Genomic DNA, 16,333 nt, shown 5'->3' with positions numbered 1-16,333 from the left:
GGTTATATCATCACCTCCCCAAAACTTGGAATGCCATATCAAATACCACAGGCACGAGGACTCTAGTGCTTCAAGGAAGAATTTTGTAACCACCTTTTCTAAAACTACTATTGACGTGTATTCATGTAGCACCAAGGCAAAAATCAGCATTTTGATACTGGACCACAAGCAGGTATTACAGCGGGTAACCAAAAATCCATCAAAGAACTAGATTTTAAGGAGCATCTTTTCTACCCCCCTTCTTTAAAAGTTAAAGGGCAATGGATGAAGAGCTGGAAGATGGCATCAGGCTCTATGATACTTTTTTGTTTGACATGTAGGTGATGGACTGAATGGCCACTTTCTGCGCCATAAAGTTTTTATCGTTTTGTGCCTTAAAAATGGAAATAAAGGCTTGGGGAAAGAATCTGAGGTTAGTCTCTTGACAGCTGAAGGCCCAATTAAATGGTGGGATGACTAAAATAGGGAATGCCCAAGAGGCCAGAATTAGATTAGCACAGCTAGAAATCTGTGAACAGACTTAGGCTGTTTACCTCTTCCAACCTGTTCTGCTGTTCATATGCTCTACATGCCATTTCCTTATCCCTTTTTCCAAGCTTTAGCAATCAAAAACTATTGTCAGTCTTAGATTTAAAATTAACAGGTGACCCAGCATCAGTTGCTATTTGAGGAAGGGATGTAAACTCTCTTAAAACCCTGGAGAGTTGTGGGCTGAAGGAGATTAGAGATGACAACCAAGAATCATCTGGAGAGATTTGAAACCAGGATAAGAACTTGCAATCAAAGTTTTTCCAAACCAGGAGACAATATATGTCATTAAGCTCAGGGATGATAGGTGAACAGTGCGCGGACAGCAGAGTTTTGGATTGTCAGTTTTCTGGAATATAAAATGTTGGAAACCAAGCAAGAGTCAGTTAAAATAATCCAGTCTCAAGAAAGCCAAAGACTTGAATGAAGGTGGAGGCGGGGGTGGAGTCAGACAATGTTACAAAAGTGTAAATCGATGGTGATAGTGCAGATATATGAAGAAAAGTGCAACTTAGGACTATGTCTAACACCAAGATTGCTAAGAGTTTGATTTAGCTTTAACTTTGTCAGAGAAAAAAAGTGGTGTTTGTGGCAGAGAGAACAAAATATCTTGCATTTTCTGTATTTAACTGGAGAAAATTTTGTAATCATCTGAATATGTTGGATGCTAGAGAAGCAATTTGATGATGTAAAGCAGTGGATGAGGCAAAGAGGGGATGTTGCGACACAACTGGATTTTGGCAGTATGCCTGAGCGAACTGAACACTTTATTCAGCATTGCAGTGGCAGGTGTTAATAATGATTGTAGCTTTATTGTGATGCAAAAGTCACATTGTTGCATTGTATATAAAATTATAAAAGGGCCTTTTTATGAGAAGTATATCCTACATACCATATCACCACTGCTTCTAAAATTTGTAATACAAAATATTGAAAGAAATTTTAGGCTGGTTTCACACCAAGTTGAATTGTTTAACAAGTGAGTCATCTGACCAAACAATATTACTTCAATGTACAATGAAACTTGAAGTTCTTATTAAGAATGTTAACTTAAAATATTCTTTTTTTTTAAACTTTCTAATATTGATGCAATGATGGAATGTAGAATGATTACGATGTCCTCCTACCTTGAATATATTTACAATGTTCATATATTTAAAGAATGATTACATATAGCAGGTTTTGCAAAGGGACACTTCTCACTAAGTTGACATTTTAGTCCTTTTTTTAAAATTTGTTTTACAGTGATAGCAAGGCCCTGAAAGATGAAAATCTGCCACCTGTTATCTGTCAAGATGTGGAGCACTTCCAGTGAGTTTTACAGGTTTGACATCCAAGCAATCATTAACTCACTTTTTTACAGTATCAGCATTTAAAGTCATATATTCTTTTTACACATCTGCAGGAAGTTTGTAAAAGAACAGAAGCAGGTGCAAGAAGAAATTAGTCGAATGTCCTTTAAAGCTATGTTGAAAGTACAAGAGGATATCAAAGCGCTGAAACAATTATTAGCAGTAGTTGCCAGTGGACTTCAGAGAGATTCACTTGCCATCGACAAGCTAAAGATAGAATCTGCACAGGTAAGTGAAAATTGCCAGAGGTTTTTCATGCAAGAATGTAATAAGACCAGTTTTGAAAAAGGACATAGTCATGATATGATTTTACCTGCGGAAGAGGTGGTATCTAATGCATTTGGGACTTCAAGGGTAGAGATTACATTCAGTAATATTTTACAAATAATCATTGAGCTGCATTCAATTTCTTCCCACTGTTTTAATAAAAGTATTATTTTAAATGAGAAATACTCCCATTAAAATTAAGAAAATAATTCTGATTTGCTGACATTGAGAGCAGTGCCTTTATCCTCAGAGTTATGTCAGTTGTATTTTTGTGTGTTCACAGGAATTAACACAGAATTATAGTACAGAAGGTGATCATTGATTCCTCTTAACAATACGTAGAAATGGGTTTTAAGTCTTAGATTTTACTCTTGAATTGTGTCAGTTACTTATTGTTGAGATAAGCTGGATGAAAAACTGTTCCGTGATCAAATAATGTGATTCTGGTCGAGTTAACTCTTGTACTATATTTTCAATTCTAACAGCATAGGGTATAGAAATAACTATGCAACAGTTGTTCCGTATTGACATACTAACCAGAGGCCTTTTGAAAATTTACAACAGGAAGGCTCCCCAGAGGAGAGATTAATTGTGAAATGAAAAACTTGCAGGCTCCTGTGACCCCTTTGTGGAATACTGTAGAAGTCAGATGCTTTATCCTGTGCCTGGTGAATGTATTTAAGCTGGTCTCTCGTGGTGTAAACCATTCCAGAAGTCTATTGAGCAAGACTACCCTAACCCTAAAAGAATTTGTCATGCTGAGCATCTTTTACAAGTTAGATATAGCCACCAAACAGAAAAGTGACCTCCCATTAGTCCAAAATTACTAAATGGTGAAATAAAACTTTTTTTGCAATTAGCATAAAATGTAAAGAAGAGATGAAGTGTTGTTGAAGAAAAGCCACTTAAAATTTGTCAATATTTTGAATTTATTCATAGGAGCTTAAAAATGCTGAAATAGCACTCCGAACACAGAAGATACCGCCAGGACTTCAGCATGAAAATACGGCACCAGCAGAGTAAGTTTATGGATGTCTGCGCGAATGAGCGGTCTAGAATGCAATTGAACGGTTTTTAAACTGACATGATGGTATGAATATTGAGTAAGAAATTGTGCATTTGGAAAATAATGTTATGAAATCACACCCTCCGCTTGCTGATTGGTGGCTGAAGGTTTTACATCTTCTACAAAGATGGCTTCCTGATCCCAGATAGATTTCCTACCTTTTGGTTATTTGCAGTATCCCCTCACTTTCACGGTAGAGACATGCTGTGGAAAGATATTTGTAAGGTCCCTTTGGAGACACAAACTATAGTGCCGTTTTTTTTCTTCTACCATTTGAATTATGGACCTGAATGCTACAAACAAATATGTCAAATTATGGGAAACACTTGATGCACACAAATTAGGCTGAAGTGGGAGAACAATTGCACCATACATCCCCAAGCTGCTCTCTCACCTTGCCTGCTCGTGGTCATTGCAAAAATAGTGGAAGAAGTAAAACGAATAAATGTAGAAATAGGAGCACGAGTAGGCTATTTGGCCCTTTTTGAGCTTGCTGTGCTATTCAGTATTATCATGGCTGATCATCCAACTCAGTACCGTGTTCCCACTATCTCTAATACCCTTTGATCTCTCTAATCCATAGAATTGTACCTAAACTGTCGAAAGCATTCAATGTCTTGGCCTCAATTACTTTCTGTGGCAGAAAGTTCCGTAGGTCACATTCCTTTCTCCATGACAAAGCTTAGGCCTGCTGGCTTTGCTTTTTAAATTCGTGCTGTTTCTTAAGAGAAACTTTATTTAAAATATTGACTTGTAAACTTGTGTACTGTTTACACTTGAAATACTTGTATTACTGGAACTCTGATGTTTATAGATTTTGAATAGTCTCTCAGAAGACACTGGCACCTGCTAAATGTATCCATGGCAAGATCATCCACATGTTCCAAACAAACCCATCACCATCGAAGTTGTATTAGTTGTTTCTTGTAAACTTCCTCCTTCATCTGGGTTTCTTTTAACCACATTCCCTCTACACCTTACAAGCTCTCTCTTTCAAGAAACATTATGGATATAATCAGTAGCAGATCATAATTCTTCATTAGCTGATTGATTGCATTTAAGTTTAGCTAGTCAAGTAACCTTGTAAACTTTGTGTAAACAAGTGGTTATGCACATGAAAATAATCATTATGCTATGTTGAATTTCAACAGGTCTGCTTGGCTAATTTTAAGTTCTATTTTAACAGCTATTTCAGACAGCTGGTTGAACAGTTTGAGGTTCAGTTACAGCAGTACCGACAGCAAATAGAGGAATTGGAAAATCACCTTGCTGCTCAGGCTAACAGTTCACACATGACTCCACAAGGTTTGGATTATTTTAAAAAAAAAAAAGAAAATTCTGTTTTGTCACTCAAGCATGGTGATGAATTATCATGAGTTATGTTCTACCATTTGCACTCAAGTATCTGACTTCCCCAAAAGATATGTTCATTTGTAGTGAAGTTTGTTTGCACTAGTGCAGTGCAATATTGCTCTTCTCCATCAGCATAAACTTGACACGTAAGTTTGGCTTCACCAGTAATCTGGAATTGCAATTTTAAAAAAGATCAAATTGTTAATTGAAAAATGGAATTCTATGCATTGTATCCACACCCCACCAAATACCCACCGCTAAAATTTAAATGGTAAACTTGGTCCAGATTTCATTGCCACATATAATACTGGAAGCAATCCACTAGGCAAGTAACATTTGTGAAAGGAGTGTAGAGTTAACATTACACATTTTATGATCTTTAATCAGAAAATAATCAATGCAGCATACCTGTGCTACATAAATGTCAAGCAATGACACTGTCAAAGAAGAAAGAAGCCTAGTGGCATTCCTGTCACTGAATCCCCTACTATCAAATCCTTGGAGTTACTGTAGACCAGAGACTGAATTCAATCAGCCATATGAATACTGTAGCTCCAAAGGCAGGTCAGAGGCTAAAGATTCTAAAGGGAGAAACTCTGTCTCTCCAGTTCCTTTCCACCATCCAAAAGTCACCAGGCAAGAGGACTGATGAAATGTTGTCCGCTTGCCTGGATGAACGGAGCTCCAGAAACTCGACACCATTTGGGACAAAGTAGCTTGCTTGATTGGCACTCTAACCCCACAGCTAACCCTAACCCATCTTCAAGGCAAATAGGGACAGGTAACAAATGCTGCCCTGGCCAGCAACGTGCACATCCCATGACACAGTCGGGAAAAAAAAACACTTGTCTTAAATAAAAACCTGCGGATGCTGTAAATCGGGAACAAAAACAGAAGTTGCTGGAAGCTCAGCAAGCCTGGCAGCATTTGTGAAGAAAAAAATCAGAGTTAATGTTTCGGGTCCGGTAGCCCTTCCTCGGAAATAGAGTTGAATAGAGAATTTAATTAGCAGAGATGTTTAAACAGAGATCTGTGTATTTTCCTATCATAAACATACTTCACAGTTTATAAACATTTTTGTTTGCTAAATTTAAGGTGCGTCAATGTTTTCTTTCCTTTTTTCTTTTTTTTAGCTTTTTTTCCTTCTTTTTATTTCGCAACAAGCTTAGCCAGGTCATAAGTAGGACAGTGATGACAAGTGTGAAATTTCCATTTTCCCAACACTGCCTTTTGTCAATATTTCTCAGAAATTGAGAACAAATAAAATTTAATTATGACAGAAGCAGGAAAACGGGCAATAGAGGCCAAACTCCCTGGATAGGAGAATCCTACTGAAATGGCTTAATTACTAAAAAGGAACTAATTCAGCAAACATTAAATTAGTTATGCTCGTGTCTTTTTGAGGCAAAAGGAACCCTGGTTGTGTTGAACTAATTAGGTCCCACCCTGAAGATCACCATCACCACCTTGAAAAAGACAAAAAAATCAGTATGTAATCAGTGACATTCTTATGAAATGTATAGGTGTTCAAGATAGAATTGTACTCGGCTGTTGTTTCTTCCGGAATAAAATAGCAAACCATTGCTTGCACCTGAATATTGACAACTTGGATGAGTTATTAAAGCATGCATGTCGAACTACACCAAAGGAGTGGAGAACATATGATAACCATTGGATGAACAAAGGATTTTTTTGGATTCTTTTTGTTTTACCATTTTTGTCATTCCCACAGATTTGTCTCTTGCAATGCAGAAGGTATACCAGACTTTTGTGGCTTTGGCTGCCCAACTCCAATCAATTCATGAAAGTGCAAAGGTAGGGCTTGAATTTGAATATTATTGTTCTCATAATTCTTCTAAAATTTAATATTCTTGAAGAATGTATATTGATTGCCATAACCTTTAGTGTAGGGAACACTTTGTTCAGTTGGCTAGATGGCTTACGTTCAGATCATTTCTACAACTTGGGTTCAGTTTGGGCTCCAGATGAGGTAGACTTGGGACCTGCCATCTTGCTCTGCCCCTAAGAGTTGAAGCCAGTGACAAACCAAGAGTTAACAAAAAAAAACTGCCAAGAGAAAGGACTCAGGCTGAAGTACCAGCAATGAGCCAAGAGCATTCACAGAATAGAATGTTTCATAGAATGGAATAGTATGCTAATTTCTGTTTCGGCATATTTTCATGACCACAACTGATAGTTATTGAAAAAATTATGCCATAAAGTTAGGTCAGATAAAGAAAATATTGCTGAAGGTGAATTTAATATGTATTTGTATGCTTAAATTGAATGGGTTTCTCACCAAATTCAATTTCAAAATAGTTTAAAAACCCCTATCAACTACCTTGTTAGTGCCTGAAGGTGTGTTTGTGATAGCAGCTCATGTTAAATGAAGCTGAAAACTAACGTAATAGTAGCCACAGTATGTGACTGATCACATTTTGTCAACAAGTTCATATTCTTGCTATTAAGGAGCTCTACAGCAAAAGTTTGTTCAGGCCCCAGGCCCTGAGTATCAGTTCATGTGTAAGTTACTTTAGTGTTCTTTCAGTGTTAAACAGTCTGTAGGTTTAAATAATTTGCGATATTTTATTATATAATATTACAGCTGCTATAAAAGTGGAGACCTTTTTAAGAAACCCAGTGTTCCTTACAGTTTGAACAATTAAGAATCTCAAGCACTAACTGTGCAGGACCTCAAAGTTCTAATATTCCTAAAACTCTAATCGCTAATATTTCTAAAGCTCTGCTAAACTTTCAAAGAGCTGAGGGTTTACTTCCATCTTAGGAACATAGGGTAAGAAGGTCAACTACTTGGTCGTCTTTTTCCTGGATTCTAACCTATTCAGAATCCTTGGACTTTCTTTTTCTGTCGACTTCACAAGCCATTTCCTTAGATCTAATGCAATGGTCAGCTCTTTGCAAACAAGCATCAATGATTTAAATGACACTTGATGGGAGTAAATGAGTAGAAACTGTCTTCAGTACCAGAAACATCTATAACTAAACGACAGAGATTTGAGGTGAATGTGCAAACACCCAAAGCAAAACATTTATGCAGTAAATTTTTATTCTTGGGAAGCCACTAGATGCAAATTTAGTAATAACATCTGGGAGGAAATTTGACAAAAAATATGACGTGAAAAACTTGTAGAGTGAGGAAAGAACGGGGCAGTGAGGCTAATTGGATACCTCTTTCAAAGTGCCAATTTGTGCATGATGTACAGAATGGCCTCCTCTTGTGTCAAATCTTTGTATTATTTTCTACATTTTTACCTATATTTATTGTTTGGGAAGGAAGAAACTGACTTTACATCTAATTACTCCACACAGCACAATTATTCATAATCCTAATTAATTTATTTTCTGTGTTATTGCTGAAAGCTATCAAGACCAAGTGCTATACTACATAGAAAAGAGTTGGGGAGCTGGGGTGAGAAAATGCACTAAACGCGCAAAAGCGTGGTGTGGTATTGTGAAGAACCAATAGAGAGTAGAAGTTAGACATTTACTTTTTGGTGCAGAAACTCTCCAAGGCAAAGCCTTAACCAGAGTCGCCATACCTTTCCTTTTTAAATAAAATTAAAAATTCAGGGAAAATTATTCCCTGGTCTGTTCTTCATGGCAGTGCTCAACCACTCAGCACCTTATTTTCCTCATACATGTGGGGAGGCGGTGCCATAGTGATAATGGACATGACTCATCATCTGGAGGCCTAAGATAATGCTTTGAAGACATAGATTCAAATTCCACCATAGTAACTGGGGGAGTTTGAATTCAGTTAATAAATGTTCCAACACTGAGCCTAGTCTCAGTGATGATGACCAGGGAGCCATCAAAACATGTAAAAACCTATCTGGTTTACTTACGTCTTTTTAATGAAGGAAATCTTCCATTCTTCACTGGTCTGGCCAACGTGACTCCAGACTCTCAACAATGTAGTTGACTCGCTAACTACTCAGTCAAGAGCAATTAGAGATAGGAAAAAAAATTGCTGACCTTGGCAGTGATGCTCACAGCTCATAAAAGAATAAAGGAAGTAATAAAAAGTTGGCCTCTTTGAAATTTGGTACTTTTCCAGTGCTGAAGAGTCCACGACAAAATATCTTCTGCAGCGTGTTCCTTTTTTTTTCTGACAAAAGCTTCAAGTTATGAGATCATAATCCCTAGTTTTAATTAGAATTAGAGACCAGGTAGTTTTCATGAAAATAGGAGCCCTTCACATAGCAGCACAGGAGTAGGCCATTCAGTCCCTCAAAACTGTGGAGTTGTATCAGCCCCACCCACTGAAGTATTCCTCCATCACTTGCATTTTTCTAACCACTTTTTGACCTGTTGGGGTATCTCTCTAATGCATCTGCTGTAATGCATTTCCGTGCACTGTTCCTACTCAGTCCCTTGCCACTTTTCCTTCCTCTTCTGCTTCCCCTTTTTACGTATCTTTGCACCTTTTTCAAATCTGTTCTCTTTCCTTTTTTCTCATTCTTCAACTGTCATCACCATCTCTCCCACCCTCCTATTTTCTCTTGAACTCCAATATTCCTCTCCCTAAAACTCAGCTTGACTGATAAGACCAAAAGCTACCTATTTCATCATGTGAAATGCCACAGAAAATTGACTAATCATGATATGAACAAAAAAGTAGTGTGGATTGGCTGTTTCTTCCTTCATGTGCTAAATTCCCAGTCTGTGTGACTGTGAGGAAATACTATGCAAAATACTGATGCCATCCAAAAAAGTGGAAAGTAATTGCTCACTGTTAAGGCCATAACATGTAGGAGCAGAAGTAAATCATTCGGTCTATCAAATCTGTTCCGTCATTCACTGATGAGCATCCTCCAATTTTCTGCCATATTGCCAAAGCCTTGATTCCCTTAGTGATTTAAACAATAAAACTATCTACCTCAATGTGAATATTCTTAATGACCTGGCCTAGACAGCCCTTCGCGGTAAAGAATTACACAGATGACTTGCGATCAGAAAATATTTCTCCTTGCCTCTGTCTTAAATGGGCAACCCCTTATTCTGAGGTTATGCCCCCTGGTCAAAGACTCTCTCAGGGGACACAACCTTTGGCATCTACTCTGCCAAGCCTCCTAAAAAAAGAAAAACTTCCTTTTCGATAAGGATTCTCATTATAGAGTTGGCATAGAAACATTATGGTATGTTGAAGTAGCAAGCCACTGGAAGCTCTGGGTCGTTTTCACGGGCAGAATATAGGTGTACCGCAAAATGGTCACCCAGGCAGTATTTTTGTATACTCCATTCCCTTTTCAGATAAATGCCTTCTTGCTACCTGCTGAACTTGGATGCTAGCTTTTTGTGATTTTATGCCCAAGAATACCTAAATCCATTTACTCTGTAGCTATCTGCAATCTTTACTATTGGAATAATATTCATATCCTCTATTCCTCCTCTGAAAGTGCATGACCTCACATTTTCCCACTTTGTATTCTATCTATCAAGTGTTTGGCTACTCCTAACCCATCTATATCCCTTTGTAGACTCATTGTGACATCCTTAAACTTGCCTTCCTGACTATATTGTCATCCGCAAACATGCCGTTAATACTTCCACTTCCCTCATCGAAGTCATTAATATGCATTGTAAATAATTGTGGTCCCAGCACTGATCCCTGTGGGACTTCACTAGTTACGGGTGCCATCCTGAAAATGGTCCCATATCTCAACTTTCTATCTTCTAGTAATCGCCAATCCTGCTCCATACTAATATCCTACCCAACATTATGGGCAGTTGTCTTAATAAGTAGCTTTATTTGTGGTAATTTATCTTTTCAAAATCCAAATATATTGCATCTTCTGTTACCTTTTAATGAACTTGAGTAAATTTGTTTGCATGTTTTTCATTTTGTGAAGTCCATGCTGAATCTCCTTGATTTTATTATGTACTTCTAAATGCATTTCTGTTATATTCTTTATGATAGATTAGCGTTTTCCCAATGACCGCTGTTAAGCTAGCTGGCCTAGAGTTACCTGTTTTTTTTGTCTTTTTTTTAATAAAGGTGTAATATTGAAGTTTTTCCAAACCTCTGGGACTTTTCCCAAATCTAAGAATTCTTGGAGAATACTACCAGTGCATCTACTATCTCTGTAGCTGCCTTCCTTTTTATTTCAAAAATAAAATCCTAGGATGCAACCCATCAGATTCACCTAATAGCCTTTAGCCCTGTTCGTTTCCCAAGAACATTTTCTCTAGTGATTAGTTAGTGTGTATATTTCATCCCACCCACTTTGGGCCCCCTTGATTATTTAGTACTTTTTGGAATGCTGTTAATATCCTCTACTGTGAAGAATGATTCAATCCTTTACAATTTCCTGCTTCATTTTTATTTCCCCAGCCTTAAGGGGTCTATGATCACTTCTGACCTCACTTTCGATTTATGTATTCAAAAGAAGGCCTTCCCGTCTGTTCTTGTATTATTGGCTAATTTGCCCTCAAAGTTTATTTTCACCCTTTTTTTCTTTTCAACTTTTGGTTTTGAAACCTTCACAATCCTCTGGCTTACCATTAATTTTTGCCACTTTTTATGCATTTTTTCTTTCAATTTGATACTATTCTTAACTTCCTTGGTTGACCATGTTCAGTTTATCCCCCTCCTTGAATCCTTTGTCCTCACTGGAGTATATCTTTGCTATGACTGCTGAACTATTTTCTAGCATTATTCATCAATTTTTTTTTTTTTTTTTTTTTTTTTTTTTTGAACTACTTTCCCAATCTGCTCCAACCAACTCCACCCCATCCCTTTATAATTACCCCTACTTAGGTTTTTTTTGCAACCCAAGTTTCTCGCTCTCAAACTGAATGCTAAAGTCTACCAAGTTGTTATCTCTGTTCCCTCAGGGATTTCTCACTCTGAGATAACGTATCAAACCTGCCTCATAGTACATTACCAGATCCAAAACAGCCTGGTCCCTGGTTGGATCCACAAAAGATTGGAAACTATCCCTCTAAGAATTCTTCCCTGTTGCTACCTTTTGCCAGTTTGACTCTCCCAATCGACATGAAGATTGGAGTCACCCATAATTAGTGTGCTACCTTCTTCACATGTCCTTATTGTCTCCTGATTTATATTCTGTTATACAGAACAGTTACTGTTAGGGAGCCAGGAGACTACTCTCAACAGTGCCGCCTTACTTGTTACTTCTTAACTGCATCCATATGGATTCTAAATCATCTGATTCAAAATCATTTCTTGTTATTGTACTTATTCCATCCCAAACTAACAAAGCTATCCCGTCACCCTTCCTTTCTTGTCCTTCTGAAAAGTCACATACGCCTGAATATTTTAATTCCCAACAATGATCTCCTTGTAACCATGTCTCCGTAATGGCTATAAGATCATAACCATTAACCGGTACATGTGCTGTTAATTCATTTAATTTGCTCCAAATACTACGCACATGGAAGTAAAGAGCCATTAATTTTTCTTTTTGCCATTTTTTTCCACCACCTCTGAGACTATTTGTTGTTTTCTTATGCTTGTACACTCTGCCCTTCTTTGTTTCCAAGCCTATATATGCTCACCCCTGCAGAGCACAGTATCTATTTCCCTACTTTTTACAGTCCACTAACACCACTTATTCTTATATCATTCTTATTTCATCAACTTCCCATTTGAATGCTTACCTGTACCACAATACCATTGTCACTTTGCTCATTGTCCCTGCAGTACCCATTCTTGCCCACACAACTTGCAAGAAACTCGTAACTATTAGACAGTTTCAGGGAAACAGGCACCTCAAGGGCTGCCCCTTGAGTCCGCAAACCTGCTTCACCTACATTCATATCCTCCTGTCCTTGATTACAGACCAAGTTTGAATTGCTTAATCTAAGGGCTACGTCAGCTTCTTGGAGCAAACTCCAGTAATCATCCCTCACCTGACACAGCACAGTGTTAGCAGCTCAGGCTGCAGTTCCTCATCTCAACCTGAAAGGATTTAGCTGAGTCAGTTAATAAAGATCCAATTTCAAAGCACTCAACTGCAGAATTAAAAACTGCAGTTTTTAATAAATTAAAGTTCTAGACACTAACCTCAGAAAGTTATCGTTTGGCTGATGCACTGAACCAATGGAGCCCCAAGTGCAAATTGATGAGATAAATTACTTCAATTGTGATGGTGAATTAATCTGCATGAGATTTAAATCCAACTAGATATATTTTGCTGCAGTCCACTAAACTGTCTTGGGGGATAAAATAAACAAAGGACTGGTGCAGTGCTTATTCTGCACAAGTATTGTTTGATTTATTTGTCCTGCAAATGCTTACGACATTGGTGATGTTGTACAGTTGTCTTCGTGACATAGATGCATTTATGAACAATTAAATATTGTAATCTTTTTCTTAGCTCTGCAATAAGTAATATTTCTTTAATTCTATTAGTCTCAACAACAAAGTAAGCTGCCTTTGTTTTACTTTGTGTAGTAAATGAATTTGAGCAGTGGTTAAAGATGAGTTTTCTTTCTTCAGATTTTAAGAGAACAGTATCTTGGCTACCGGAAAACATTCCTTGGAGATGCTACTGATGTCTTTGAAGCAAGGCGTACTGAAACTAAGAAGTGGCAGAATGTTCCACGCATTACAACTGGGCCAACTCCCTTCAGCATACCAAATGCAGCGGCAGTTGCCATGGCTGCAACATTATCACAGCAGCAACAGCCTGCTACAGGTCTGAATGTCTTCAAGTTATAGATGAATAGTGTTGAGACAAATATCTGGTTATAGTGGGTCATACCATTATAGTGAACAAATATATTACTCTTTATTGTCTTCCTGGATACATCTCCATGGTCTTACTGCTGTATTAGAAAGCAACTAAGACTTTGTACACTTTTTGTATTTAAATAAAATGATCAAGATAAATTAATTATTGATACCTGCATATATAACTCCTAGATTATTATTATGCAGGATATACAAAGCAATAATCCTAAACTGCAAAGTACTTAATCTCTTAAATTGATGTTTCAAAGATCATTACTGCTACAGTAATTTAGAAAATGTGAAGTGACTTTTTATACTGTAACCATGACTAAGAATTTAGTTTGTGACCAGTGAGGCTTTTTCAGTGTTGAATTGTTGAGTCAACAAATTCTGATGATAAATTTCAGCAAATATGAAATATTTATTAGAATTAATGTTTTTGTTCAAAAAAACTTGGTTAGTATTTAAACTCCAGAGATGGCTAATGGGTGAATTTTAGCCATATATAGCCCTGAGTGTTTTTGGGTTAGGTTTTGCTTGATTAACCTGTAGGCTTGATACTACTGAAGGATGCCATTCCGTATCATATCCACTATATTTATGCAATGACATATCTTTTCCCTAAGTTAATTCATGAGAAAGTGTTGTATAATATATTGGTATACCAATGTACTCTCCAAGATATGATTTGTGCTTAGGTTCCCCAAGTGTTGCATTCCTAATCTGGGGTAAAAGGTGCCGAGTATGACGTTAGACACTCTTCCACAAGGATTTCGTTGGAAGCGTGGTTCGTTCTAAATTGACTGCTCCTGCAACCCTTTCATCAGCTTGACAACTTGTCATAGGCCATGACAGATCAGATGCCATTAATCTTTGGCACACTGGGTTGATAAGGAATTTTGAAATAGCCTTGTTTATTTTTGAATGAAATGTTCTTCACTAAAAGTTGCAGATTCCCATTGCAGGTGCTATTTCCAAGTAGAAACAGGTGCCAGGAATACAAAATTAAACTGGTGTTTTTTTTCCTAAATTGAAATGTCAGATATATAATTTTGAGAAAGTAGAGTGAATAAAGATACTGTGTGTATAACTTTTGGAAAGGTGTAACAAAAGAAGTTCAACAATAATATTAATACATGTTAGTCTTTTTAAAAAGGTAATGAGACATAACAAAATAAATTTTATGTTTACAGAAGAAAGGAAGTAAAGAAGTATTTAACCAGTATTAACATGCTGCATTTTTTATACTTGCACCATAATTAATACGGTTCTGCCTTGTTTAACATATTCCAGAGCAGCATTTAAAATGCAAGTAACTGAATTTTCCAATCTCAGCTAAAAAAATGTTTGTTTTGTACGGTTTTTAAATATTTATTAACTTGATAACTCCCCCTTTGCCCCCACCAGTAAAACTGGCTGGTTAGTATGTGTGATAAATGAAGGATCTTTTAAATAAATTTGAAAGAATACAAATATTTGTTATTAACCAGTGTTAACAGCAATATAAACATTTTAAATTAATTTAAGTTGGTAATGTATTTAGAAAATGAGGCTGCTAGAATAATGTGCAGGTAAGTTAATGCACTTAACGTGCTATATTTTGATCAGAAAATACAATTAATATAACTTTGCTTTCTGATGAAGCAGTAATAAAATTGTAGTTCTACTGAAAACTGAAATGTCTTAAAGGCCAAAAAAAACACTTCTGCCCAGTATTGTAATGTTGCAAACACTATGCAACACTATTTCTTTTTATATACCAATACACAGTGCCACAGTTGCCTTCCAAATAACACTAGATTATGACACTGGTTTGATTATGAAATCAGTCTTTGTAAACTATATATTATATAATACTGCCATACCTGTAAACTTATGTTAAAAATCAACTGTGCATTTGGCTCTTATCATTGTTCTTCGAAATCTATATGATGCAAAGAGACAGTGTCAGTTTACTATGACTTAAAGATGGCTGAATTTTTGAACACTAGGAAAGATCAAATTTGCCTAAAATTCTACTTTAACCATCTTTTAGTATTCCAGCATAAGTTTTACAAAGGTAGATGCTAGGATTCCATATAAAAATTGCAGTTGTGTAAGAATTATTTAAAGTTTTAAAATCGAAGCCTGAGTCAGCACACAAATTGATACTGTCTCTTTACTTGAGAATTTGACCCATAATTTGCTTATGTGTTTTCCGGCTTTTCTTTTGGCTTAATTTACAGTTTTCTAATTCTCTACGCTAAATTCTCTCTCTGACACTTAAAGGTTTAGAATATCAGAATACAAAAGCAATATTATGTTCTACCTTTTAAGAAGGGCAAAATAAGTAGTGTGTTTGACCTGTGAAAGTATGGATGTGTTAAATCTACATTTGGAGTGTAAATTCAGTGGTGCCTTTTCAAATTGCGCACGCAAAGAAATTCTCTTCTCATTTGTAACTGCCTTGAACATGGATGATTTATTCCCTTGGTTTATAAAAGGTTGCCTAATTTCAAATTGTAGTGCACTAAAATGAAGATTACAGCAGTAATGGTTTTAAAAAATGAAATTGCATTGTTATGTTGCCATGTAATTGAGATGTTTCAAAACTAAACAATAAATTGAGCCATGAAAGATTTTATTGTCTTGTTTCTTTATGTATTTTGTTCATTTTTAAAAAGTATTAGTAAATTGATTCACAGTTCAGTGTAATGCATGTGTAAAATCTACCAACATATTAAATTGGGGTTTTATCACTGGATGTGAGCTATTGATTTTAAAAAGTAACATTTGGAACACCATTAATTTGTACTGATCATGCGTAATATGTTACCACACATTTTATAAAAATCTAAGGAGAAATTGGTAGATAGAAAGCTTTGTTAATGTTTTATGTAATTCAGCTTACACACGACTAAAGTGGATAAATTAGCGAGAAAAACAGTTGACTTAAAACTTTAAATAACTTGAAAATGATCTATATTTTAACATCAATTACTTAAGTTTTCAGTCTAGTTCTAAACTAACTATTTATAATTTAAGACAACAAGGTGCAGAGCTGGATGA

At 36.4% G+C, this 16,333-nt stretch overlaps 1 protein-coding gene across 5 annotated transcripts in view; it reads left to right on the top strand.

Annotated features, from left to right (window-relative positions):
* nup58 (nucleoporin 58) overlaps nucleotides 1-16,333 on the top strand; it is an 81,994-nt gene that overhangs the window by 31,563 nt on the left and 34,098 nt on the right. For all 5 annotated transcript variants that reach the window (XM_048597558.1, XM_048597557.1, XM_048597556.1 and 2 more), the window contains exons 8-13: nucleotides 1,774-1,839; nucleotides 1,934-2,108; nucleotides 3,087-3,166; nucleotides 4,400-4,518; nucleotides 6,299-6,381; nucleotides 13,052-13,250. In XM_048597558.1, the coding sequence (XP_048453515.1) occupies nucleotides 1,774-1,839; nucleotides 1,934-2,108; nucleotides 3,087-3,166; nucleotides 4,400-4,518; nucleotides 6,299-6,381; nucleotides 13,052-13,250 (722 nt within the window). The remainder of the gene's footprint in view (nucleotides 1-1,773; nucleotides 1,840-1,933; nucleotides 2,109-3,086; nucleotides 3,167-4,399; nucleotides 4,519-6,298; nucleotides 6,382-13,051; nucleotides 13,251-16,333) is intronic.

The sequence above is a fragment of the Rhincodon typus genome, chromosome 6 (genome assembly GCF_021869965.1).
Source record: "Rhincodon typus isolate 14 chromosome 6, sRhiTyp1.1, whole genome shotgun sequence".
Taxonomy (NCBI): Eukaryota; Metazoa; Chordata; class Chondrichthyes; order Orectolobiformes; family Rhincodontidae; genus Rhincodon; species Rhincodon typus.
This window is presented reverse-complemented; position numbering and strand designations above follow the sequence as displayed.